This window comes from Corythoichthys intestinalis, chromosome 9, assembly GCF_030265065.1.
Source record: "Corythoichthys intestinalis isolate RoL2023-P3 chromosome 9, ASM3026506v1, whole genome shotgun sequence".
In the NCBI taxonomy this organism is placed as follows: Eukaryota; Metazoa; Chordata; class Actinopteri; order Syngnathiformes; family Syngnathidae; genus Corythoichthys; species Corythoichthys intestinalis.
The window spans coordinates 27245575-27273005 of record NC_080403.1 but is presented as its reverse complement, the minus strand read 5'-3'; the positions used below and the strand labels follow the sequence as shown (position 1 = coordinate 27273005).

General features: G+C 39.8%; 1 protein-coding gene across 3 annotated transcripts in view; it reads left to right on the top strand.

The window, feature by feature from the left end:
• The window catches only part of LOC130921453 (plexin-A2-like), a 168045-nt gene that overhangs the window by 26261 nt on the left and 114353 nt on the right, over window positions 1-27431 (top strand). For 2 of the 3 annotated variants that reach the window (XM_057845371.1, XM_057845373.1), the window contains exon 2: window positions 25313-26645. In XM_057845371.1, the coding sequence (XP_057701354.1) occupies window positions 25422-26645 (1224 nt within the window). In that variant the 5' untranslated portion in view covers window positions 25313-25421. Of the gene's footprint in view, window positions 1-19883; window positions 19969-25312; window positions 26646-27431 lie in introns of all 3 variants that reach the window. The other variant, XM_057845372.1, reaches the window with a different exon arrangement.

The following is a 27431-nucleotide window of genomic DNA, read 5'->3' as shown; positions in this document are numbered from 1 at the left end:
CCCCCTTTGCAAAAAGTTTGGACACCCCTGGCCTAAATATATGGTTTGAAAGGGAATGTTTTTATCACCGACCAGCTACAAAGCGCCACTGTGGATGTACTCCGCCATACGCCTTACATCCGAAACCAGCAAACAATATTTCAAGAATGTGGATCGCTTCTCTAAACTTAAAGGCTCCACCTAAAAGATTATGTGTTTGTTCTTATCACTACGTTGATAAGAAACCCACTGAAGAACATCCTTTCCCAGAACTTTGGTTGCATTGTTGTAGTAGCAGCTACAGCAGCAGCAGTAGTTGTAGTAAAAAATTAGTAAACTTCATCATCGTAATATCAATAGCAAAGGCAACAAGTCGTTTCATGCGCCAGATTTTAGGTTTCGTATTTTTGGAGAACATACCTTTCATAACACAGCAGCAGCATGACTACACAAATGCCAGGGACCCGCGATACATGTGCAGCCTGCAGTTTCGAGGTCTCCCTGCTTTGTTACCAGCACCCATGCTTTGTGGTACGGAGCATTGAGGCACTGGCTTGGTTCCACATCCGCCTTCATGATGACAAAATTCCTGTGTTCGTGTATGAGGACACATCCAACTTTGTGGCTGTGCAGGTACTGGAAAACCTCAGATTTTCTCAGGTTCCTGATGGCGTTTCCGTCCACAGCCATAGAGTCAATAAAATACAATAATATTTTACATGTGGCCACCCTCGGCCATTTCTTTATGTTGTCTTCCTATGTCGAGATGGCAGAAGGATGCGATATTTCCAAATAATGTTTTTTCTGTGTTTTTAGTGAGTGACGCCACTCCAGCGCCCAGAGGCGTAGCAAGGGTACCCGGGGGCCCCAGGCAACAAGCAACATGGGGCCCTTCGAGCGTGTGCAAGTAAGGGGGACAGTTGGACTTGGAGCAATAGCATATTTAATAAAAATCTAATGACGCCTCGCTCTCATAGAGCGCTTTTTAGGACACTCAAAGTGCAAAGCTAGTTACAACAAGTCAAGGCAGTTAATTGGTTTAGGACAGAAAAATACTACTACTACTACTACTGCTACTACTACTACTAGTCCACAGTGCTCCTACTACATTAGGACATAAAACTACAGTAACATAGTACACTCATTACTGTCTTGCTTCCTTTTCTCCTCTTCTCCTTTTTTTTTCTTTTTTCGCTTCCAGAAGGATAACTTCTCTTCATTTTGCCAATTAAAAAAGGCCAGATCGCCGCCCACTCTCATTCTGAGTCACGTGACACACATACATACTTGCGTAGTATAATGAACACAAAGGTGTGTGGGGTGGGGGTGAGTCCATGCTGCGTGCACGTTCGGTCATCTTGGTCATAAAAGTGCCGAAAACTAAGCACTTTACACTGACTCGTATGGATGTGAATGTGATGGATGTGAAATGTGCACCTTACGCCTCGCCTATTCTCGCTCCCAGAATATGCAGCGCTTGTGACGTAGGACAATAACAGGACTGGTTGCTATGGGAACGTACGCATACCCAAGGAACCTTGCTAAAATCGTTTAGGATTATTTTAGATGCATATACAGTATGTTATATTTTTTCTTATAGAGTAATCGACGAGGAATACGATAAGACTCATTAATAGACTTTTTTGGAAAAATCACAATTTCTTTAAGTAGTCACATGAATAATGAGGTGGCCTGTGAAAATCAACATTAAACAACTCGGCAAGGCGTTTCCAGAGAGTACTTGGTGAGTCACTCTTTAAACAATTATGTGGTATTAATAGCTGATTGGACTTTCTTAAACATGTATAATCTACGTGACATGGTTAGTGCTGATTGGGATTGACAACAGAATCGTTAGATAATCTGCCAAATGATTCCATGGTATTGAAACACTCCCTACACTTGTCGCTGCGACAGTGCAGTAAAGCTGCGTGTGCTAAATCTGTTGGCCCTCTGGGGGCCCCTGCTGGCTGGGGGCCCTAGGCAATTGCCTGGTTTGCCTAATGGGACGCGACGCCTCTGCCAGCGCCATTGCTGTAATGTAAAATAACGTAAAAGCGGAAGTCACGAGCAAAAAGTAAGTAAAGCAGAAGTACAGTACCTCAGAAACTTTTCTATCCAACCAGATTTTCTATGGGGTTGAGATCTGGAGACTGGCTAGGCCACTCCAGGACCTTGAAATGCTTCTTACAAAGCCACTCCTTTGTTGCCCTGGCTGTGTGTTTGGGATCATTATCATGCTGAAAGACCCAGCCACGTCTCATCTTCAGTGCCCTTGATACATGGGCTAATTCATTCTTTCCTCTACACAGATTACTCGTCCTGGTCTCTTTGCAGAAAAACAGCCCCAAAGCATGATGTTTCCACTCCATGCTTCACAGTGGGTATGGTGTTCTCCGGATGCAATTCAGTATTTTTTCTCCTCCAAACACGAGAACCTGTGTTTCTACCAAAAAGTTCTATTTTTGTTTCATTTCCCAGTCCTCTTTTGGATCATCCAAATGCTCTCTAGCAAACCGCAGTTGGGCCTGGACGTGTACTGGCTTCAGCAGGGGGACACGTCTGGCAGTGCAGGATTTGAGTCCCTGGCGGCGCATTGTGTTACTGATAGTAGCCTTTGTTACAGTGGTTCCAGCTCTCTGTAGGTCATTCACTTAGTCCCCCTGTGTGGTTCTGGGATTTTTGCTCACCGTTCTTGTTATCATTTTGACGCCACGGGGTGAGATCTTGCGTGGAGCCCCAGATCGAGGGAGATTATCAGTGGTCTTGTATGTCTTCTATTTTCTAATAATTGCTCCCACAGTTCATTTCTTTACACCAAGCGTTTTACCTATTGCAGATTCAGTCTTTCCAGCCTGGTGCAGTTCTACAATTTTGTCTCTGGTGTCCTTCGACAGCTCTTTGGTCTTGGCCATAGTGGAGTTTGGAGTGTGACTGACTGAGTTTGTGGACAGGTGTCTTTTATACCGATAATGAGTTAAAACAGGTGCCATTATTAGAGGTAACGAGTGGAGCCTCGTTAGACCTCGTTAGAAGAAGTTAGACCTCTTTGACAGCCAGAAATCTTGCTTGTTTATAGATGACCAAATACTTTTTTTCCACTCTAATTTGGAAATAAATTCTTTAAAAATCAAACAATGTGATTTTCTGTTTTTTTTCCCCACATTCTGTCTCTCATGGTTGAGGTTTACCCATGTTGACAATGACAGGCCTCTCTAATCTTTTCAAGTAGGAGAACTTGCACAATTGGTGGTTGACTAAATACTTATTTGCCCCACTGTACATGAATACCGCGTAAATAAATGCTTAACGGCACGGGAAAGACGTTAACTGTGAGAGAGCTGTGTGCAGTTCAGCTGGGCACAGCCACATGGTAGGATGTGTATGAGAACTTTCCTTCGTGTGCGTCCTTGACCAAACTTAAGTACATATTCCTTTCTTTATAGAAAATTTTTGGTGTTTACTTTGGAATCGCTGCATTCACGGCTGTTCATTATGTTACGCGCAAGCACAGAACAGCAAAAATCTGACAGAACACCATCCCAGTACCAACATTTAAGCGAGTTTTACGAACAGGTCTGTACCAACTCAGATTTGAAATTGAATATGAATCTGACACAGTTGCAGTTTTAAAGTGCAATGGTAATATAATGGCTGTCTGTGGTTCTATATCGACTCTGTCAATAATAGCCTGCAGCAATTATTGGGGATAAGAAAGAACTGAACTCCAAAAGTTTTTTTTGTTTTTTTTTTGTTCAAAATTCTAAATTTTGACTTCTAAACTATGAACTGAACAGTTGATTTTAAAATTTGTGAACTGGAAACTTAACTGGGTCATGCAGAAAATGAACTTTCCCAACACCGCACATACCGACAACCATTCAAAGTAAAACTAGTTACACTTGAACTTTCTAAAGCGTGGTGTAGATGGATTTTTAATCTTGATAAATTCGAGTCTAATTTTCCCCTTTGGATTAGAGTCAGTTTGTGATTCTGGGATGTCTTTAAATAATTATCTTTAGTGATCATCATGTGGTGTGGAGTGTGTTAAATGTAATTTGCTGAGTGTAAATTTTCTACCCATTCAAGACTTACAAGAGTTCAAAATTGTCAGATTTGTCACTCTAGTAATCCCCTCTTCATCACAGGTGTCAAATTCCAGGCCCGATTATAGTAGGTGAAGGTTATTGTATTTTTCAGACACTTGTAGAGATGATTTATTTAAATGAAGAATCCACAATGCAATCGAACTGTGATGTCATTAGGGATTACAGTACATTTACAATCAGAGGTGTGTGAAAATTCTCGCGACAAATGTTAAGCCGTCGATTCAGCAAGACTGGATATAAAACTTGTTTTTCCATTTGGCAAAATCCTCGTGAGCGTGCTCTATTGACTCCAAAAGGACCGAAACGGAACAGTTTTTAGTTTTGACTGTCATCTTGCAGGGTGTATTTATCTATGTACTTGTTGCTAGGCAGAACTCTTGGTGCCTGAAAAATATTTGCATGTACTAGCCGTGCCCAGTAAGCCGTTTGATTGACAAACTAGGGGCTGACGGCACAGGGAGCCGACAGGAACAAGAACAAGGCAGACTCTCACGACAGGAATTAATGAGGATTAAGAGGCGCGTCTTTTCATAGACTGTTAATTTTGCAATTGAATCACCGCTCTGTATTAAATATAAATTTAACACCCTGCTACCCTCAACGCAGACTGACTAGCGATATAATGAAAATGAACCACGGGCCAAATGTCATGAATTTCATAGTGCGGCAACAATGCATATACAGTATTATATTCTGTAGGGCTGTCTTCAGCGTGAGCATTAAAGCTACACATTATGTCCTCTGAGGCGTGTGCGTGTATGCGCGTTTGCATACACTTGTGTGTGGCACTGTGTAGCGGCCATGGCAATAAAAGGCAGTGGACTGATGATAATAATAAGAATTTAGAAAAAAACACTATTTCTTAATAAACCTGCTTCTCTCGCTGTGATCCAATCCGACATTCGCTCTAAAAGTCAGCGCTAATAAAGATGCCATTTCCATGCCCTAATTCTCCTGACGTGGGCCCAAGAAGGTACCAGTCCGTGCGGTTCTTCTACTCAGCCCGCCTCGACCATGTTTGACCTACTTCTGTCTCCGCAACATTGTAAACAGATCCGCTAATTGCCTTCATTTATTCATTTGGAAGTCAAGTTGTGTTGCGGCTGGCAGCCTCCCAGCTTGCTCATGTGTAACATGTACAACCGCTATACACACACATTCGCCATCACCACCATCATGTGTGGATTCAGAGCAAAATGAATATCCCATTGGGCCCACATTGTATTCACATTTAGGCCGGATCAGGCAACCCCCCTAAATTTACTAAAGATGCACCGATACGATTCCAGTATTGGCAGGGGGGGCGATCCGGCCCGAAATGGTGGTATCGGTATCGGTATTGGCGAGTGCCAACAAAGAGGGTGCCGATACCATTTACCGGTCCAGTATTATAACACTTGACCGCAGCCTTTTTTCCTCCTGACGCTCACTACACACTCTGTTGTATGATGACAAGTGATCACTTTGCATGCCAAGCAGCTATCCTCATTGGCCTGCTCCAGACTAATGAGAGTGGGCCAATAGCCACTCTTAACCAATGCTGGGGCAGCTTTTTCATATGGAGGAAAAACAAACCAGGAGAAATGGCGGCGGTCTGGAAATATTTCAGCAAAGAAATCCCGTTGATTACAATCAATGGTTGCATGCAAGATTTGCGGCCTGAACGTTTCGAGAGGTGGAGTTAAATGGGCCAGTTTCAATACCTCGAATCTGATAAAACATTTGAAGAAGAAACGTGAACCAATATAAAGCAGTACAGTACGTCATTCCAAGGTGACCAATTTTGATTTCCAAAAAGAGGACATAAATAACACACCTTAATAATCCCAGTTTAGTCATATATTCAAAGTTTATATGGATTGATAAAAGGCATGCATGCGCTATGCGTGCATGACGCACACACATAAGCCTTATGTGTGTGCGTCAGTTTGCCCTGAATGTAAGCATTGTACCATGTAAGCAGTACTGAAATATTGCTTATTGACACTCAGAGAGAAAATCGGACATGGTCAGGCTAATCCTTTTCTTCATTTTATTTGTTTTAATGACTGTGGTCAAACCTGCCTCCAATTCAAGCTAGACGCGAATGCACGGCTACATTGCTGCTGTCCAGCCTGCCGCTCTCGCTCTTTGCTGACGCAATTGCTGCACAAATTCCAATTTGGGAAACTTGACAGTTCAGATCGCCGCCACATTCTGGACAAATGTGGCCCAGGTCGGATTTAAACCACATACTAATGTGACACAGATCGGATTTGAAATGGTCCACTTCTATGCGACTTGTCCTGTTCAGACCGTCATATTAAAGCAAAGTCGGAAAAACACAAAAAAATCGGATTCTTGCATTAAGACCTGTGGTAAAAAACTCCATGTAGCATGTATCATCGAGTGTCAAGACACAGATGTGAATGGCCACAGCCAGATTTTTGGGAGATTTAATGGGTGAAACCTGGTAATATAACAAGGGTCGCGATGCAGAAATCACAGACATCATGGAGTTGTCGAGATGTTCTTTTTCATATATTCCGCTCTGAGACCCCCAATTTAGCCAACTTTCAAAATTGGCCGATATGCATTTGTGATACATCATTGGAAAGCTTAAAATCTCAATTTTCTGGGGGAAGAAATATTTTGAACAGGAGGGCATTAAAAAATAAAAAAATAAACAGCAAAACCCTATCTGGAGGTGAGAGCACACGAGAGCAGAATTACAGACGCCATGACTTTAACAAGATATTATCGCGTACTTACCTTGTTTCGATCCAAAAACTCCATGTAGCATGTATCACTGAGTGTGAAGACACAGCTGTGAATGGCCACAGCTGGATTTTTGGGTGATTTTATGGGTGAAATATGGTAATATAACAAGGGTCATGATGCAGAAATCGCAGACATCAAGGAGTGGTTGAGATTTTCTTTTTCATATATTTACTCTTTTAAACGTTTTTTTTTTTTTTTTTTTTGGTTGGATCGATTATCATCTAACATATTGGATCGATTATTTATCATCTTACATATTGGGGAAAATGCAACAGTAAAAAAAATACAATTAATCGATAGTTATGAGGTAGACATCCGTGGCTTTTTTACAGACAGCGTTTTTTTCATTGTGACGTAATTTGTTTAAAAGTTTAAAATATGCGAGTGGATAATTTTTTTAAGTCGTTTTTTTTTTCTAAACGAAATATTAAACATCAATTAATGATTCTAAGCTAAAAATGACAGACATTTTGATTAATAAATATAATTAGTTACCTTTTTTTATGGCTGGGTTGAAACAAAAGCGGTTGCGAAATGTCTGTAAATGGGGGTTTCCAAGGTAAAAGGGACAAATTAAAAATAGTTTGCGGGCTTAATGCGCCATGAATCTGCTATGGCGGCATATAGACATATTGTTCTATCACACACAGTAGTTTATTTTATAGAAGAGTGCAAGAGCAGAAACTGCTTTTTCAGTCTTGTCTGTGTTTTCCGGCATATATATATATATATATATATATATATATATATATATATATACATACATACATGTATATGTTACTTTATGTATATAAATAAAGTGGTATCGGTGTGGTATCGGTCGATACTGCACAGCCAGGTATTGGGACCAAAAAATGGTATCGGTGCAACACTAAAATTTACACTTCAGGAAGACTCCAAGCCTGTGAGCCCTATCTTTGCATCTTCTCCGCAGCTTGTCGAACATCCATTAAAAATTGGGCAAATTGATTAATACTTCTTCAAATTTTATTATTATTATTTATTTATTATTTTCAAATTTGAAGACCCTAAAATGTGAGTAACTGCCCAAATAAGATGAGATGTGTTTACCTTTCAAAAGTCCTTAGCAACCATGCTCTATTCAAACAAAATGCAATCCTAGTCTGACCCTCATTTTTATAATTTATGGAAAACGGCCCGACATCCTGCTGCCTGGGATGCATTGCACTTTGCAGCTGATCTCTAAAAATGGTGGAAGCAGCTCGAAAGCTGATAATGTTGGCGTATGTTGGAGCAATTTTGTCAATGCTTGTGATGGGTCTTCTTACAAAAGTACTCAACTTCATGATGCAAACTTTGAAATGAAAATATCTGACCTGATTGTTTCAAATATACATTCATTCATTATTCGCCCCCCCCCCTTTTTTTTTTTTTTAAATGAGCTACACACACTGCATATAGAGTGCATCACATCTCAGTTTTCCACTATGTGACATGCATCTGGTGGAATGACTCTTAATTTCTAGGTAAGAACAGTTAGATGACATGTGGGGTGTTATGATTGTAAAATTCCTTTAACAGGATATATAAAAAGCATGTTTAAATTGAAAAAAATAATAATAATCCCCTTTTAAACAATGAGTAAGTTATGTTGTAAGTTAGTATGTCATAGCAGCTCAACTAATGTTCATGTTCTTTGCATGCTGGTTAATAAAGTCAAATTATGACTTATGAGTCTTTGCCTTACTCGTGCTCACTGGGGCAGAGAAGCAAGATGATAACTTGGCACACAGCAAGACCATTCATCGGCTGCCCATCTTGAAAATTTAAAAAACAGGCACCGCTGTGAGGGAAAAGTGGCTGTTTTGTGACCGACCACCTTGCAATCATGAGGACAGAAGTTGTTGTGACGGTTGTAGTCCGCTCACTTTTCCGCCCCCGTGGTCTTATGTTGTTATTGCTTCGCTCGGCCTCATAAATCTAGGCCATGCGGAACAGCAGTGACAAAAAAGCAAAACAAAAAAAAAAACGATATTTTACCACCTCTGAGGCCTGTGACAATGACTCCCATTGTTGACTAAGCGTGAGGGCTGAGCTGCAGATTTTGACCTTTCAGAGAGACAGCCATGTGGTCTGTCTAATGTGTTGATCAAATTAAAAAAAATCTTTCCACGTCATTTAATATATCACATGTGTGAGTTTTAATAAACTGCATACCACTATATTCCAAGTAAAATGATAAAAACCTCTGGTAAATTTACCCACAAAACTGAATGTTTTCAGTCTAGTCCTATATTATATATAATTAACATGTTACAGAGCTCCAATAAAGTCCTGGTGAGATTTGGAAACATTAGCATGTGGTGGCCAGGCCCCTCCTTTAAAAGCCATAAAGTCACACATACCACATTAGAACACAAAGATGGCGACCCAAGTCGCCACAAATAATACATACGGTATACCTCACATTTGTATGTGACTGTGTCTAAAACTGCAAGTTTAATTCTGATCCGAAAATTTTTGTTAGGTTTTGTGTTGGTTCCCTCCAAGTGTGTCCCTGTGATTGCCCATTGATTTCACCTGTTGTACCTGCTCCTAGTGTATCCTCCAACCTGCATCCTCCTGTGCTCACCTGTTACTCGTTGTCTAGATACCCCTTTTCTGCATGTGTTTATAAGCTCCCATTTTCTTTTCACTCCTTGTTGCGTCATCGTCAAAGTCTATGTCAATGTCCATGTCCAGGTCAGCATTTTCGTGTCTCTCCAAGCCCTCGTGTCCCAAGTAAGTTTTTTGAAAAGCAGTCTTTTGTTAGTAACAGTTTTGTTTTGCCTCTGAACTTTCTTTGGATCACCCCAGCCTTTGTTTTTGCACTATTATACTGTTATTTTGTTGGCTTTAATTAAATCATTTTTTGCACCGTTCATCTGCCTCACCTCCTTTTGCCTGCGTTTGGGTCCACACTACATGCCTGCCCACGAACCCTGACAATATTCAATAGTACAAGACCCCTGTGTCAGTTTTCCAGATCTTTTTGTTTTGAAAATAGAATTTCAGACAGCAATTAAAGAACTATCAAAACCTCAATTTAACTACCTAATAGTGGGAGAGGGTTGTCCACTATTGTCGATTACCTATGAAATCGAAGCATTAAATAAATGAGCAGGCAATTAAATACAAAAAAAGGTCTTTAAAAAGTTTTTATTTTACCTTTAAACATTGCTGAGATCATCGAAAATGTGCCATAATTGTTTTGTGCCGTCACATAGAAGTCAACGATAATCAATGTTCCGTCTCATTTATTATGTGTTTGAGCAGACACAAGCTCTCTGAGCACACTGCGGACCACGGTGAGCAACATCAGATGTGTACAAGGAGGCTACACACCAGTGTCACGCCTATTCAAAACCTTGGATCATAGCAAGAAACATGGCTTATTAAAAGAACGAAATTACAGGAGCAATTTTCAATAGTGTACTTTTAATACTGTATAATTTATTTGGCCCACTTAAAATGTAAAAGACCAAGAGCTCGTTGTTCATGAGATGCGTAATATCTTATATGTGAGAGGCTTGCTTTGACCATAGGAGATTCCTGCTTTGGCCTGGGTAAGGTCCAATTGTGGCATGGGTGAGTTAATAAATCAAACATACTGAACAACCACAATGTATCCTACTATATCACTCTCAAATTAAAACTGTTCAGACAATAAGGACACTCAAGATTCCTATTCTCTGTGTCTGAGCAGCTTCACTGCAAAAACACACCTCCTTAAAACTAGTTCAATTCCCTCGTTTTCAGTATAAATCTACAAGAAATAAGTGAATTTATCTGCCAGTGTTTCAAGTAAATTTTTACTCATTTCTTGAAATAATTAAAATAGCTAGCGGAAAATTAGTTCAAAAGACATATTTTATGCAATACATTAGTATATTTAATCTTTAAAAAGCTTTGAAAGGTCCGAAATGTTCTTAATTCAAGAATAAATATTGTTCAAAACATTATTTGAAAGCATTTTTCTAGACACCTGTCGCTCATTGAGTTACGTTGCAAATTGGTACAGAAAACAATTTTGTTGGTCTAATTAACTAGATTAGTTCTAAAATGTGATATTAATTAATACTGTAGCGCTTGCAAAGATTCGCAGCAGAATGTTGCTTCAGTAAAACATCAGAGGAGTCAAACTCACTTTTCCCCTCCAATGGGAGAGTCACGTTGCTGTATCGAACGCACCAATAGGAGTGTCACGCTGACATATCATTGCGACGCTAACAGACAGTAGTCCTATTGGCGTTACAATACGTTTCTGTTAGTGCTGTTAAATTTATCGCGTTAACGGGCGGTAGTTAATTTTTTTAATTAATCACATTAAAATATTTGACGCATTTAACGCATGCGCGGAATGACCCGCTAATGCATTGCCTCAAACAGATTGCAATGACGCAATTTTTTGCACATTGAGAGCTAAGAGGCAGAGAAAGGGGAGTGGCACAGGCATTCATTGGACCGCGTCGTTTATTGGCATAAGCTTCGGAAACTCCTTCACAACAAACATACGTATCATTCAGTGAAACCACAACAAAAATAATATTTCTATCCCTCAAAAAAAAAAAAAAAATGTTCACAAAAAGAAAAGGACTTCAATCTGTATTAATGAGGCCCTGTTCTAATGCAGTTAAACAACAATGCAAAGAGAAATGACATTCCCATTAAAAGTAGCTATGCAAAATACACATAAAACTTACTCAGACTTTGGTCAAACTCTATTCAAACATTTTGGTTAGCTCAACAAATACACTGGATGGCAATATTTAGTCACAATATACAAACTATCAGAGGTCTCCTATGTTGTGAAGTCAGCACTGAAATGACGTGGATGGACCAATAAACGGGGAACTACGGCATCAGTCGAGGGACAAAACACACTCATTGGCTTGATTTTTAAGTGATTTAAAACTTGCCATTGACACCTTGTGGTGTATTTCCATCACTACCTTACGTAGTTAAAGACACTGTGGAAGAATGACTGGGAGCCCGATGTGACGTCACCGCTCGGCAACATCAAGCGAGCTACTAGTTTATTTTTTGATCGAAAATTTTACAAATTTTATTCAAACGAAAACATTAAGAGGGGTTTTAATATAAAATTACTATAACTTGTGTTAACATTTATCTTTTAAGAACTACAAGTCTTTCTATCCGTGGATCCCTTTAAAGGAAAGAATGTTAATCATGTTAATGCCATCTTGTGGATTTATTGTTATAATAAACAAATACAGTACTTATGTACAGTATGTTGAATGTATATATCAGTTTTGTGTCTTTCCATTCCAACAATAATTTACAAAAAAATATGGCATATTTTTAGCGATAGTTTGAATTGCAATTAATTATGATTAATTAATTTTTAAGCTGTGATTAACTCGATTAAAAATTTTATTCGTTTGACAACCCTAGTTTCTGTTGAATTTTATTTTTTTGCGCTTCATAGATTTTCTTTTGCGCTGAGTGTGTGCAAGCAGTGCGCGATTGCGAGGGAACATTGATGATAACCCTTTATTTTGTAGTTGCGGATGTACTGTACACGTTTTAATTTGAATGTAAATCGTTTTTTGGTGTTCCGCACAGACACTACTGTTTTGGCCGAAGCTGATTGTTAGATCAGAAATCTTTTCTATCTTGTTCCGTTATATCGAGCTTACTGTAACAGGACAAAGCTTTGAGTGAGCAGTCAAATTGATGTGCATGAACCAGCAAACAAAAATTGCCCCCTCATGCCCCTGCCTTTTTTTTTTTTTTTTTTTTTTTTAATAACATTTTAGTTCATCTCTGATGGCAGATGGGTCAGAACAAATGAACCCGAAGGACCCCTTCTGTTCAAGGAATGATTTCCTACAAGGTGCCACAACTGACAGCAGTTCACTGATATCATATAGGACTCATTTGGCAGGTTAGGGTTAGCATTAGGGTAATGATCTCTGTCCAGGTCAAGGAGGTTGTGTTTGTGGAACATGAGAGACCTGCACTGTCTCCCCTCCCCCACCGAGTAATGGCGGCAACTCCTCCCCAGGGGCATCGGCGAAGCGCGTACTCGTGTCAAACGTCTGGGCCGGAGCGTGTCTGAGTGGCAAAGCGGCATATTCGGGCGGAGATGTGAAGAGCGTCTCTGTAATCCAGAGTAAACAGCGAGCAGCATGACTGCCTGCTTTAGACGTGACCAGTGCCGGCCGAGGAGGAATGGATGAAATGACTGCGGCGGGGCTTGCCACTAGCGTTTCCCATTTTATCCTGTTTTTCTTTTCCCTTTGCTGTTCACTAAATTCTCAGAGGGTTTAAAGCGCAGACACTCTACACAGAGTTAACCTCTAAGGGAGCATTGCTACTGCAACATGTTGTTTCAGGCCGCTTCACACTCATTATCACTGTTATTCAATCCTTCTCGATCACATCTTTTCTTTTTATCAAGTCTGGTTTGACTTTCTGATGAGTCGATTACAAACTTTAAAGAAGTCACTGTCTGGCATAACAAGTCATCCGTAAAGTCCCTGATCTCAGGCAAACACAAAACACTTATTCAAGCATATTATATGAAACTTCCTGACTTGTAAATACCCTTGAGTGATCCAGCCAGCACCCAGACTTTGAATTTGATCGAACATTTCTAAAAAAAAAAAAAAATCCCAAATATGCGCATTAATAACCCCTAAGGTCTCTCTCTCTTTTCTTCTCTCCCCCTATAACCGCTTCCTGTTCACTGCTCTCTCCTGAAAAAAAAAAAAGTATTTTTTTTTTCAAATCCTGGTTTTTCAAAGAGGAATTTGCAAAATTTGCCTAAAATGGGTGTGCCAAGTTTTTGGCATCATATTAAGACAGGGTGCATTAACATGGTACTAAGGAATGGATGTGGAATACCTACAGTATGTACCTTGTGAGATTTGTCTGAAGAATTTTTGGAGGGAAAAAACCACAACCATGTTACTAAGGATTACGTAACAATTATATTACAGTATTCACCCACTGCTTCATATCTCTGTCATGTTTTTATTTTTTTAATGTGCCACATGGGAGTTTGGAGTACACACACTGTGGTTGTTTAGATTATGTTGGTTATTCAGAGCAATCAGCTGTACAAAAAAAGGGTTTTAGGGAACAGAGCGAAAGGAGACAGCAGAAGAACAGAGGTAATAGTAATACAAAAAACATCAACAAACATGCAGTATATGCTACCTGATAGAAGTAGCATTGCTTTCTACTCTTATCGAGGGCACACCATGTGGGAAGGTGATACATAGTCACCAAAAGAGAAGAAGAGTGACGTTAGCACAGATAAAATGCATGAACGTGTGAGTGGGAAAACAATGTTAGTATTGTATAGTTTGGAACCCAGTATGTATTAGGACAAATCAACAGTGAGTTATAATCAATCAACATCCTACAATGTGTTTAGTTGTACTTAGTCATCTTTATGCCCATTTCAACGTGTGTATCAGTCGTGTGGAGAATATAACTGCTGCGCAGGTGTTGACAGTCAAGCCAGACGCCTACCCCTACAATCCCAGAGGGGAGCAAGCTCGAAATGCCACTACGCCCGTGGTCATTGCCAATGGAGCACTGTCCACATCCCAGGGTGGACCTCTGGCTCATTTGAGTCAAATCTCTTGCTTAGTCTCGTTTCTTGCGAGTGGCAATCACTGTCGACTGCGTTTTACCCTAAATCAGATGGACTTGTGTTATCATAAGTAGGCAAGTTCGAGCACAATTTGCCAACACTTGACACTTCTAATTTTCAGTATTATTTTACCTATCTTTTTATCAGTAGCGTGCACACATAGATGCCAGTTGGTGCTCAGGCACTGGCCCTTCCCTTCTTAACCGAGCCCTTATCAAGGTTATTAAGCCATAATCATTATTGTGTTAATAAAGCAAGTGTGGTCCCAGGCGTCGCAGCCAGATTCAATGTGAGAGTGCCCAATGTCCTCCAAACGCGCAAACACATGCCCGCCTGTGAGGTGCGTACCGCCCGTCATTTGTCAACGTGAACGCGCAGCACGGACACCAACGTACAAAGGCGGCGTATTAATTGCATCAGGACCTGCACGTACAATAGCTGCCGTCCGCGCCCCGGCATGTAGTCTCTACGCAGATGTAACGCATAATGAGTCGAATCTTGCGTGTAAGTGTGTGCCCCCGAACCACTGTTATTTTTTTTTCATGTGAAGTAGCCTTTGTCTCTGTGCAACTCTCTAAATTAGCAGACTGCCCAGTCCCACCTGTTTACCAAGCTAGGCTAGCCGCCGCTCGCCATAAATCAATAATAGATGTTGCGACCAGAGGTGGGTAGTAACGCGTTACATGTACTCTGTTACATTTACTTGAGTAACATTTTGAGAAAAAATGTACTTCTAGTACTTCTTACTTTTACTTGAGTAGATTTGTGAAGAAAAAAACGCTACTCTTACTCCGCTACTTTGGGCTACACGAGAGTCATTACATATTTCCTCTTTATTCTACATTTTTTTTTTTTTTTTTTTGACAGAGATGCTAAGAGTAGAGACGTGCCTGGTGTATTACCGGGGTAGCTCTACCGATTTCACCAGTGAGACGTCGCAACAACAATGACATAACTCCTTTACACCAATCAGACGCAAGCTTGCCGTTCAATCTTCACGCCAGCCTGCTCAATCATGTGGTGTCTTTAAAGCACCTTAAAAAATGAATTATTTGATATAGAGCGCTGCCCTCAACATGAATCGAAAGCCCGGACTTTAACCTCTCTCCCAGTTTTAATTTGGCACCAATTGACCAAGGAAAACATGGGATATGATCCTTTTAATTTCAAAATAGTAAATATGAAGGCGCGCTTCACTATTCAAACTCGGAATTATTTTCTCCACCAGAGGGCAGTCATGATCTTTGGACGAATAATGCTTAATTTATTTATTTTTTTATCATGCTTTGGGGCTGTTTTTCTGCAAAGGGACCAGGACAAGTGATTTGTGTAAAAGAAAGACTGAATGGGGCCGTGTATCGAGAGATTTTGAGTGAAAATCTCTTTCCATCAGCAAGGGCACTGAAGATGAGACGTGGCTGGGTCTTTCAGCAAGACAATGATCTTAAACACCCAGCCAGGGAAACAAAGGAGTGGCTTCGTAAGAAGCATTTCAAGGTCCTGGAGTGGCCTAGCCAGTCTCCAGATCTCAACCCCAAAGAAAATCGGTGGAGGGAGTTGAAAGTCCGTGTTGCCCAACGACAGCCCCAAACCATCACTGCTCTAGAGGAGATCTGCATGGAGGAATGAGCCAAAATACCAGCAACAGTGTGTGAAAAGCTTGTGAAGAGTTACAGAAAACCTTGGACTCCGTTATTGCCAACAAAGGGTACATAACAAAGTATTGAGATGTACTTTTGGTATTGACCAAATACTTATTTTCCACTATGATTTGCAAATAATTTTTTTAAAAATCAAACACTTTTGGTAATGACCAAATACTTATTTTCCACTATGATTTGCAAATAAATTCTTTGAAAATCAAACAATGTGATTTTCGGGGGTTTTTTTTCCCCACATTCTGTCTCTCATGGTTGAGGTTTACTCATGTTGACATATACATGCCTGTCTAATATTTTCAAGTGGGGAGCAGAGAGAAAGGAGACAGACATGACATATGCAGGTCTACAATTTTGTCTCTGGTGTCCTTCGACAGCTCATTGGTCTTGGCCATAGTGGAGTTTGGAGTGTGACTGACTGAGACTGTGGACAGGTGTCTTTTATACCGATAATGAGTAAAAACAGGTGCGATTAATACAGGTAACGAGTGGAGCCTCGTTAGACATCGTTAGAAGAAGTTAGACCTCTTTGACAGCTAGAAATCTTGCTTGTTTGTAGGTGACCAAATACTTATTTTCAACTCTAATTTGGAAATAAATTGTTTAAAAATCAAACAATGTGATTTTCTGGGTTTTTTTTGTCCACATTCTGTCTCTCATGGTTGAGGTTTACCCGTGTTGACAATTACAGGCCTCTCTAATATTTTCAAGTAGGAGAACTTGCACAATTGGTGGTTGACTAAATACTTATTTGCCCCACTGTATATTTACATATACATATGTTAGGGCTGTCAAACAATTAAAGTTTTTAATAGAGTTGATTAATTTATTAATTGCATTTTAAACCAATATGCCTCTAAAATATGCCATATTGTTCTGTAAATGATTGTTGGAATGGAACGATAAGACACAAGACGTATATATACATTAAACATACTGTACTGTATTTGTTTATTATAAATCCACAAGATGGCATTAACATTATTAACATTCTTTCTGTTAAAGGGATCAACGGATAGAAAGACTTGTAGTTCTTAAAAGATAAATGTTAGTACAAGTTGTAGTAATTTTATATTAAAACCCCTCTTAATGTTTTTAATTAACTGCGTAAGGTAGTGATTGAAATACACCACGAGGTGTCAATGGTGAGTTTTAAATTACTTAGACATCAAGCCAATGAGTGTGTTTTTTCCCTCGACTGAAGCCGTAGTTCCCCGTTTCCCCGTGTACTTCAAGGTCATTTGAGTGCTGGCTTCACAACGTACGAGCCCTCTGATAGTTTGTAAGTTGTGACTAAATATTGCCATCCAGTGTGTTTGTTGAGCTAATATATATATATATATATATATATATATATATATATATAAGCACCTGCCCCCCAAATTGTCTGTGCACACCACTGTTTATTTATTGTTATTGTATCTTGGGGTGGTGGCGTGGCTCAGTGGTAAAGCAGTCATTTTCCAACTCAGACGTTGTGGGTCTGATTCTCTTCCCAGATGAACTGGTCAAAGTATCCTTGAGCAAGATACTGCGTTATCAGTAGGTGGATAGCAGTGACATGCGGTGAGGTTCATGGTTGGTGAGGCACTGACTCCTTTAGTGTCAGATTTCCAAATATATAAACCAAAAAGGGTAGCTTATTCAATTGGCTACTGGTTATTTCATATCTCATCAGCATTCTTCACAAAACACGCACACATGGTACATATTATCGATACATAAAAGTAAGAAAATAACATGCATTTGCTCTACACCCTCAATGTGTTGGCCGTCGCAATTCTATAATTCATGCAACATAAATGAGAGTAAAGAGTGGTGTACAAAACCACAGAATTCAATTCTGACCTTTACTGAAATATTCAGTTGTTTTTAAAACTTTTAATTCTGATACTTTAATCAATTTATTACAGATTGCTAAACAAAAAGTGTGGAAAGAAAAACAAAGAATATTTTATTTAAGGCCAAAATTTAGTTTTTAAATATTCTATTGTATTTTTCTTAGTCTAAGCTCTTTTTTTTTTTATATAAGATTGAAATGAAAACTGTTTGTGGTCTTGCGCCTGTCCTTCACCACAAAAACCGGCGTTACTTCGGAAGGGCATAGGTTTGGTCTCAACATTCGTAGGGACGATATAACAGCATAACCTGCATGTAGGTACACTTTTTGCTGGGGACGGGACATTAATAAGACCAAACAGATTGGATGAAGGGGGCAAAGGGCCACATTTCTCATGTATATGAACCTAATTCATTAATAGGCAAAATGATCAATGCAAAATAAATCCTTATCTACTGATCATAACTTTTACGTGCATTGGTTCAGATGATACACTGTTCGATTCAAACCTTTGTTTTCAAAAAATACTAAAGAAACATTTTGAAAACCTCCTGAATAAATGTCTGGTTTTTATTAGCAAACATAAACATAATGAAAATAATTCATTTAATAATGGTAGGGTCAATTCTATCCTTACAACATATGGAACTATTTAAAGATCTAAATTCTCTATATAACGTGAACATTATATCATGCAAAAAGGTAAGGTTGCTTAAAAGTTGGTGGGGACAATTTTAGCATCCTTAAAAGTTGGTAGTGTTATGTCCCTACCGTCCCGACGCAAACCTACGCCCTTTTTGTAAAAGTCCTCCTTATTTTCCTTTACTTTAAAAAATCTCTCCGCCTCAATGGAGAGGATTGCTTCAATTAGATCGTTCTGTGTTCCATTTGACAAGCCAGAATACTAAGTGGATGTGTCCAAATGTCTAGCTAACCTTTCATCTTTCTCAGCAAAACCATGTAATCGTTCTACATCTACTGTATGCCACGTTTAGAAGAGCTTACACGCTCATCGTTACCACGAAATGTTAACTCCTGTTTAGCTAGGATGCAGGTTGCATTTATGAGGTCTTTCAAACTCTTTCGGTTTTCCTTTACCTTAGCTTTGTGGATGCTACCGTTGAGCTTCCGCTGTTCGTCAAAGCCAAATCGATCCTTGAGCTTCCAAAAGTTTTTAAAGCAATCAGGCTTTGAATGTGAGTGGTCGAGCTCTCATGTTTGCTGAGGCTTTGTGGTAGTTTTTTAATGTCACAATATCTCGTGTTGGTCCAGACATTGGCACAAGTTGAGAAGAAAAGGCAGGGAAAGCAGCAAAGGCGATTTTTCGAAGGACAGCCACATAGCCAGTCTTTTCGGGTGTACCAGTCCATTTGAAAAGCGCGAGTTATCTTCTGTCCCGTAGTTTGAAGCAAACCTTTTAGCTCCGGTGTTGTGTTAATCGCGTCCAGTTTTAACAGAAAGTCCAGTTTCACGTATGCCCCCTTTCAGTACGGCAGAGTACTATCTGCCGCAACCTGTGCCTTTTCACTGCGGTTTTATTTCCCATCAGCAAAACTAAATATGTCGCTAACAAACATTAAACTTTAAGGGTTAAAGACATTAGCCAGACTGTGGAAAATCAGGTCAAATAAACGTATCTGGAAACATTATAATGGCGACATGCAGATGTACGGCAACCAGCACGCTCCAATTCCATGTATCAACCCAGTTTGTTATGGATTGTGCATTCAGAGGTGAGGCTTTACTCGTTGCTGCCGCACCTCTCGTTTCATTTCTTTATTTGAACAGGAAATAGGCAAATTCAGCGATTTTGACTATAAAAAATGTTTGAAATGAGTCATACATAAAGAGCAATGGACAAATATTAATATAAATTTGATGCTATAATTATTTTTTTGTCACGATGACAGGTGAAGCTCTGCCTCACCTGCCTCCCCTGACCGCACGTCACTGGTGGATAGTGATGTAGTGTGAAGTGCTTTGACGGCCTTGAAGGTATATACAAGCATAACTCTATTTACCCTTTTAAAACATTTCATGACTTGGCTAGAAAGACTGTTTAGTCGCATGAAAATTGGATTTGCCTGTTGTTAAGAAGATAACTCTTGTTCACTTACTTCCTGCCCAGTCAATGTTCAATGATCACAATGTACGTTCTCAAGTACGTCTTGTGAACCACTACTATTGACTTGGACTCAATGGCACCTCATGTTGAGTAAAAAGTCTCTATCTTGGGTATTAATATAGACAGTAATTTTAAACTGGATCAGCAAATCAGTGTACTAGCAAAGTCCAGCTGTTTCTATTTTTATTTTTATTTTTTTAATCTTAGGCAACATGAAAAATCAAGCACTTTGTTTCTGATAGGCACTTTTAAACAGTAAACCATGCTTTAGTCACATCCTTGTTAGATTAATGTAACACACTTTATTTTCGGGGGTCAGTTAGTCCTCCCTTGCACATCTCCATCTGGTCTAAAATGCTGCTGCTAGACTTTTTATTGGAGCTTGTAAATGTGAGCACATAACTCCCATTTTAACCTTCCTCCTTTGGTTGCTCGTGCATTTTAGAATTCACATTAAGATTCTTTTGTTTGTTTGTAAATTTTTAAATGGCTGCACAACACTACGTCTCAGAGCTGCTCCATCTCCATGCTCTTGCTTGATATCTCAGGTCACCTGATCAGAAACTCCTTGAAGTAACAAGGTAAAAGCAGAAGCTCAGAAGGGGATATGGCTTTTCTGTTGCTGCTCACAAATTATGGAATGGTTTGCCTTTGTGCATCAGAAGCCAATCCACTGTCCATTTTTAAAACTTGTCTTAAAACATTTTTTTTTTCCTTGGCTTTTAACACACCATAAGAATCTGCTCCTGCTTGAGTGCTCGCTTTATTCGTTTGATTTTCTTCATTTGCCTATTTGTTTTTGTTTCGCTATGCACTGTTGTTGTATTGCCTTTAGTTTTTTATTTTTCTTTATTGTCTCTTTAAAAAAAAAAAAATCTTTTGCCATTATGTTGCTGTACAGAACTTTGTACTCAGCTGCTGTTGATTTTTAAAGTGCTTCATAAATAAAGTTAAGTCAGTCATTACGTGTGTGACTGAATGGCAAGTGGACTGTCAACTGCGTTTTACCCTAAATCAACTGGACTTAAGCATAATTTGCCCATATTTGTCATTTTTACCTTTACCCATAAGCGGATTTTAAGGGGGGCCAGGCTCCCCCTGGTGGCCGGAAAGTGTCATTGCATGTAATTCACTTTCCTATATACTAGTATATAAAAGTTGTAAAGCGATAACACTGCAATAAAAAAGAATGAAATGAACAAAAAAAAAAACTATTTTATGATGGGTCAAAATTATTTTTCGAGCACCTTTGACGGTCATTTGCTTTGCATATAATTTAAAAAAATAATATAAGAAAAACAAATATTTTAAAAAACGATTTTTTTCTTTGATTGAATTTTTTTTTTTTTTTTGATTGAAGCATCATTTTTGGGATTGGATGATTTAGACACAAATGTCCTAACCATAATATGGCCCAAACACAAAAAGGATTGTTTCAATCAAAGAAAACTTTTTAAATGAAAAATTAAGTGTTCAAATGCAAAATTTTCAATCTCAAATATTTTTTCGCATTCAAAAACAAATTGAAAATTTTCCTTTTTTTGATTGAAGTGATTTTCTTTTTTAAAATCTATATATTTTTTTGAAGCAACTTTTTTGATTGAACTAATTTAAAAAAAAAAAAAAAAAACCTTGACTTCAATAAAAAAAAATAATAATAAATAAAAAATACAGATCAATCAAAGAAAAATAGCTTTCACATGCATTTTTTTGAATTTCAAATTTATTTTTGCATTCAAACACTTTTTTTTTTTAAATGAAGCGACATTTTTTCGGTTGAAAATACATATTTTGATTGAAGCAACTTTTTTTTTTTTTTTTTTTTTTTAATTTAAGCAACTTTTTTTTTTGATTGAATAATAAAGACATAAATCTACCTCCATATGGCTCCACCCAGGGGATACAATTTTTGACTGGGGTAACTACATTGGCACGACACCTGTGGGCGTACCATATTCAATGGATGACGATCTTGGCAAAAAGTATTGCCTATTTAGAATTCCCCTCAAGAATGATGGGAAACAGAAAACGCCCATTGTCAACTTATTGTTATAAAGTTTATTTTATTGCTGACACTGCGTTTCGGGGTCATCAACATGTTGTGCCCCCTCTGCCCCAAACGTCAAACCCTGCCTATGCCTTTACCTTAATTTGTGCTGACCAGATGTCTGAAAATTCTGCAAATCTGAATTTTGAAAGTTTTGTGACCAGTGTTGTTAATAACGGCGTTACAATATAACGGCGTTACTAACGGCGTCATATTTTTTCAGTAGTGAGTAATCTAATTGATTACTTTTCTCATCTTGGCAACGCCGTTACCGTTGCAAACCGCCGTTGCAAACGCGTTGCTAGGTGGCTCCAATAATACCTGACTGTAGCCTACAAACTATGCCCACATGATACGGTAGATATCACATATTATAGAACTAGATGCAAATGATAGACACGGCTGCATTGGCAACATGTTTTAAGGACTACATGCGTTAGTAAACAGCCGCCATCTTAAAGCAGTAGACCTCTCAGGAAGGCTCTGTTGTAGAGATCCTTCCTAGCGAACCTACTTTTTTTTTTTAATCTAAAATGGTCCTAAATCGGCAAAATGAAACAGTTTTAAAACTTTCACATGTTGAAAGTAGACAGAAGGGAACTAATTCAATAGCGGGAGCAATTTTAACAACTTTAACGGTTGATTCACAACTTTATATGACTTCCACACATAGCAAAGGTTACTATCTAGTTATCGCAATACCCTTGTGTCTAGTTAAGTGGAGGGTAAAGAATTGGGCTAGGGCCAATTGTCCCAAAAACCCTTCAAACTTCACATTGTGTGACCTTTTTTTTTTTTTTTTTTTTGAGAGAAAAAAAAAAAAAATCAATAGTTACTTTGCCAAGTAACTAATTACTCTTAAATTCAGGTAACTGAGTTACTAACGCAATTACTTTTTGGGAGAAGTAAATTGTAACTGTAATTAATTACTTTTTTAAAGTAAAATTAACAACACTGTTTGTGACTTCACTGAAATGTGGCTATAAAGAGTTTTATCACATGAAATTTGGATTTGCCACGAGTATGAAAATAATGATAAAAAATATTGGTTGTGCACTTATTTCCTGCACACAACTACCTCTCATAGAAGCAAAATCTGGTGACCTTAGTGGTTTAAGGAATGCTTTTTTTTACTAATAACAAGCCAACACTCCAAAGAGTTTATAGTCACACCAGTTAAGTCACGGGCCATTTTACTCGGAAATGCCAATGATCCCCTGAGATAGTAAAAGAAGAAATAAAGTAACACACTGTTTAAATGAAAGTGTGGAGACCTCAACAACGAAGCTGATTCAGATGATCATCTGCCAGCAGCAGCCTTGATACTGTCAGCATTGTAATCCCTGAAAATTGCCAAAGTCAAATGGTTTGCCTAATGTTAAAGGTTGTCCGTCCAAGTTTTTTTTTTTTTTTTTTTAACGTACTTTTAAATGGTGACTTGCAAGGATACTTATTCTGCAAGAATGTGTAGGGTAGTTTTCCACAAAAAGGACACACTAGGTACGTCTGACTGTTAAAAAAAGGAACTTATAGATAGTCAGCCTTCAGAGGCCAATTACTGGCAGAAGCGCTGGCGGTGAACCTGCCAAAAAACGACAGGCACGCGTGTGGCCTATAGAGTGACCGCAGGGCGAGCGTGGTTGTGACAGATGGACGGGAGGTTCTGGAGGGAGCCCAGCCAGCTTGGTGTCAGTCCATCCGCCAAGTTCCTGGCTCGGGCTCAACTCAGTGGGACGTCCCGTTTGACAGCCAGTCCACTGTGTCGTGACCTCCTGCACGCACCCTCCCATTTGCCCAACATGACTGTCATCATTTAACCTCTACTTAAACCAAAAGGGAACCATGGGAAACAAAAAAAAAATTAAGATATTTACATGGACATGTAAGTACATGGTAGTTACTCGAAGTTTATGACAATAACACTGTTAGATCATGCTAACCTGTGCTTCCAGAACAGGAATCTCTGCTTAGTTTATGGCATTTAGATTTCAGTACTTCGATGTTGTCCGGTCCTTGCTTGAAAGCTTGTGATTTTCTATTTCTGTCACATTTAGAAAGAGGAACCCTTTTTGTTTTCAATTTTTGATCAAGATGCTTGAGGATTAGGAGACAAAGATCACTTGGATACGTTTTTATTTTTGTGGTCATAATCATGACCCTCCACCAATCTGTTTTTCAGTAAAGACTTAGCCAGCATAACAGCAATAGGAAAAAATGGGGGTCTCCACTTTTAGGAGCTGGTTGATGCATGATGACACCCCGACAGATTTAGGGTGATGGCACGTTTGGCAATTTATAGTCTGTCTTCCTGGGTAGGCACTTTTATCACCTCCCTTTAATAGACTTTTGTGTGGCAAATGTGAATGCAAAGCCACTGTATCCGCAATGCCCGTCTGTGCCGTCATTCCACATCTATCTTTGTTTGGAGGTTAAAACCTGTTTGAAAGCAAATTAATTCATTTTGCAGCAGACACAGCCAGACCCGAGCATGCTTCATGATAAGAAAATGTGGGCACATCATTCACTGCCACGTGTCCGACTCATCTGAGCTCATCCCGCCTCTGAGGGGCATTGTTTGCCAGCCCCCCCAGGAGATATCTACATAAAATATGCTAATGAAATTAAAACGGGAAGTGCTAGGCTGATGCCGCCTGGTTGGGAATCTTTAATGACTCCCTGCCATCCCTGGAAAGAGGCTGATTAATTTGGGGAATGTTGGCTGCAGTGGAGAGTGATTAATTCCTCCTGGATTCAGCTACTAAGTGAACATGACAGGGTGGTGGGGATAGAAGAGTCAGCCCCAAACACGGACACATGATGAATATATTCGGGTCGCTTTAATAAGCAACCAAGAGAGTCGTCAGGCACAGCTAGATTGTGTAACTGCTTTGTTCGAGTAATAGGCAAGAGTTCGTTATCCTTAAAGGGGTGGTGCATTTAACAAGCTTCCCATTTGCCAGTGAGGGGGAACATGAAACTTTCTCTTGTAAATACGATGACACACTCAGAACAAATGATAACTTGTTTCTTTGATGTATCATGAGTCTGACAAAGCACAAACAGATGGGAAAACATGCAGTAGGGCTGATAATAACCTAAGTGCACTTGAAACAAGGTAAGACTTTAAAGCAGTTGATAAAAGAAACGTCTCGATTCATCTCTTTCAGAGGTATGTGAAGTTTCTCGGAGAAGGACGACGAGCTCTGGCATTCACCTCGCTGACACGGAGTCCCCTGAGGTTTGTCGGAGCACCATCTTTCTGGGAGCCCTGCGGGGATGGGAACGTGCTTACATAAAAGATGGACTTATGGCTGCTTTGCTAAGGTTCACGGCCATCTGAAGGTCATGTCACGGTTTGTGGCCCTCGGGCTAATAACATTCTTCCTCCTGAGTCAAAAGACAGCTTCTGGACAGACTTTTAACATCTTCCAGTCGGAGCAGAGAGAGTGGCCGCTAAACCATCTCGCGGTACATCATTCCACGGGGGCCCTGTACATTGGTGCCGTCAACCGCATATACAAGCTGACGGCCAACCTCACACTGCTGGTGTCCCATGCCACAGGGCCAGAATACGACAACAAAGCGTGCTACCCTCCTCTGATTGTGCAGCCATGCTCGGAGCCCCTCGCCTCCACGGACAATGTCAACAAGTTGCTGCTCATTGATTACTCCCACAACCGTCTCCTGGCATGTGGCAGCCTCTACCAAGGCGTTTGCAAGCTTATGAGGCTGGACGACCTGTTCATCCTTGGAGAGCCCACACATAAGAAAGAACACTACCTATCCAGTGACACGCAAACAGGGACCATGTACGGGGTGGTCGTGCCCTCATTGGCTCAAGACGCTACACTATACATTGGTACCGCAGTCGGCGGAAAGCAGGACTACTTTCCAACTATCTCCAGCCGCAAGCTGCCTCGCGACCCAGAATCGTCCGCCATGCTGGACTACGAGCTTCACACTGACTTTGTATCATCGCTGATAAAAATCCCTTCAGACACCCTGGCTCTTGTCCCGCATTTTGACATCTACTACATCTACGGCTTCGATAGTGGCCATTTTGTCTACTTCATGACCGTCCAGCCAGAGACTCCAGAAAATGGGATGCCCTCCGGGGGATCTACTGGTGACCTTTTCTATACCTCCCGCATCATCCGCCTCTGCAAAGGTGACAAGAAGTTCCATTCCTACGTGTCACTTCCTGTGGGCTGCATCCACCGGGGCGAGGAGTACCGTCTGCTACAAGCTGCTTACCTGTCCAAGGCTGGCAGAGTCTTGGCCAAGACGCTTAATATCGGCGTCCAAGATGATGTGCTCTTTGCCGTGTTCTCCAAAGGCCAGAAGCAGTACCACGACCCATCCGATCACTCCGCACTGTGCGTTTTCACCATCCAGGACATTAACACACGAATCAAGGAGAGGCTGCAGTCTTGCTACCAAGGCGAGGGACACCTGGAGCTACACTGGCTGCTGGGAAAGGACGTGCAGTGCACCAAGGCGGTAGGTGGCCTGATGCAGTCACCATTTAGACTGCCATACAGCATTTATTGAGAGTAATTTGTTCCACCCTAACATCCGGAAACTCCATTATTCAGAGACCACATTAAAACTTTTTAACCTAATCCAAAAGGTTTTACCCTCCCATTGGCATTTAAAATTATTTTACACTGACATAGTTATTGAATCACCCCATTTTTCAACACAAGCTTAAAGTCTTTGAAAGAACTCTGGTAGAGTGGGAGAACACTACATTTCAAACCCTTTTCATTGTTTTCATTGTGGTGATTGAGTTGGCAGTCACATTTTACAGCACACATACCTACCAGCCAGCATTTGCAACTGAAATATTGAATAGGCTTAAAATCTATGGTGTTCAGCCCCACCGTTTTTGGGCAGATTGGGTAAAAGGGTTTTTGATCACATTGATCGAAAAGCAAGAAACAAAATTCGGCCGATAATCAGGATGTGTAAATCCAGTACAATCAGAATGGATTGGACATCTATGCCAATGTGTCAGTCAACCCTAGACCACAGGATAATAACTAAAGGTTCTTCTTCTACATACAACCAATAATTTGGGTTTTGCTAACATTGATCAGAAGGGCAGGGCTCTGGCTCAAATTTGTCAAGATTATTAGTATGTGTGAACCCAGCTCTAGTTGTTTTAATATCTTCAAGTGGCAATTTAATAGAGTATTTTAAACCAACACGAACACACAGCCCTAAACTCACTCTTTGTTTAACCACAACTACAAATACGAGCAGAGTCTGATTTTGGAATCCCAA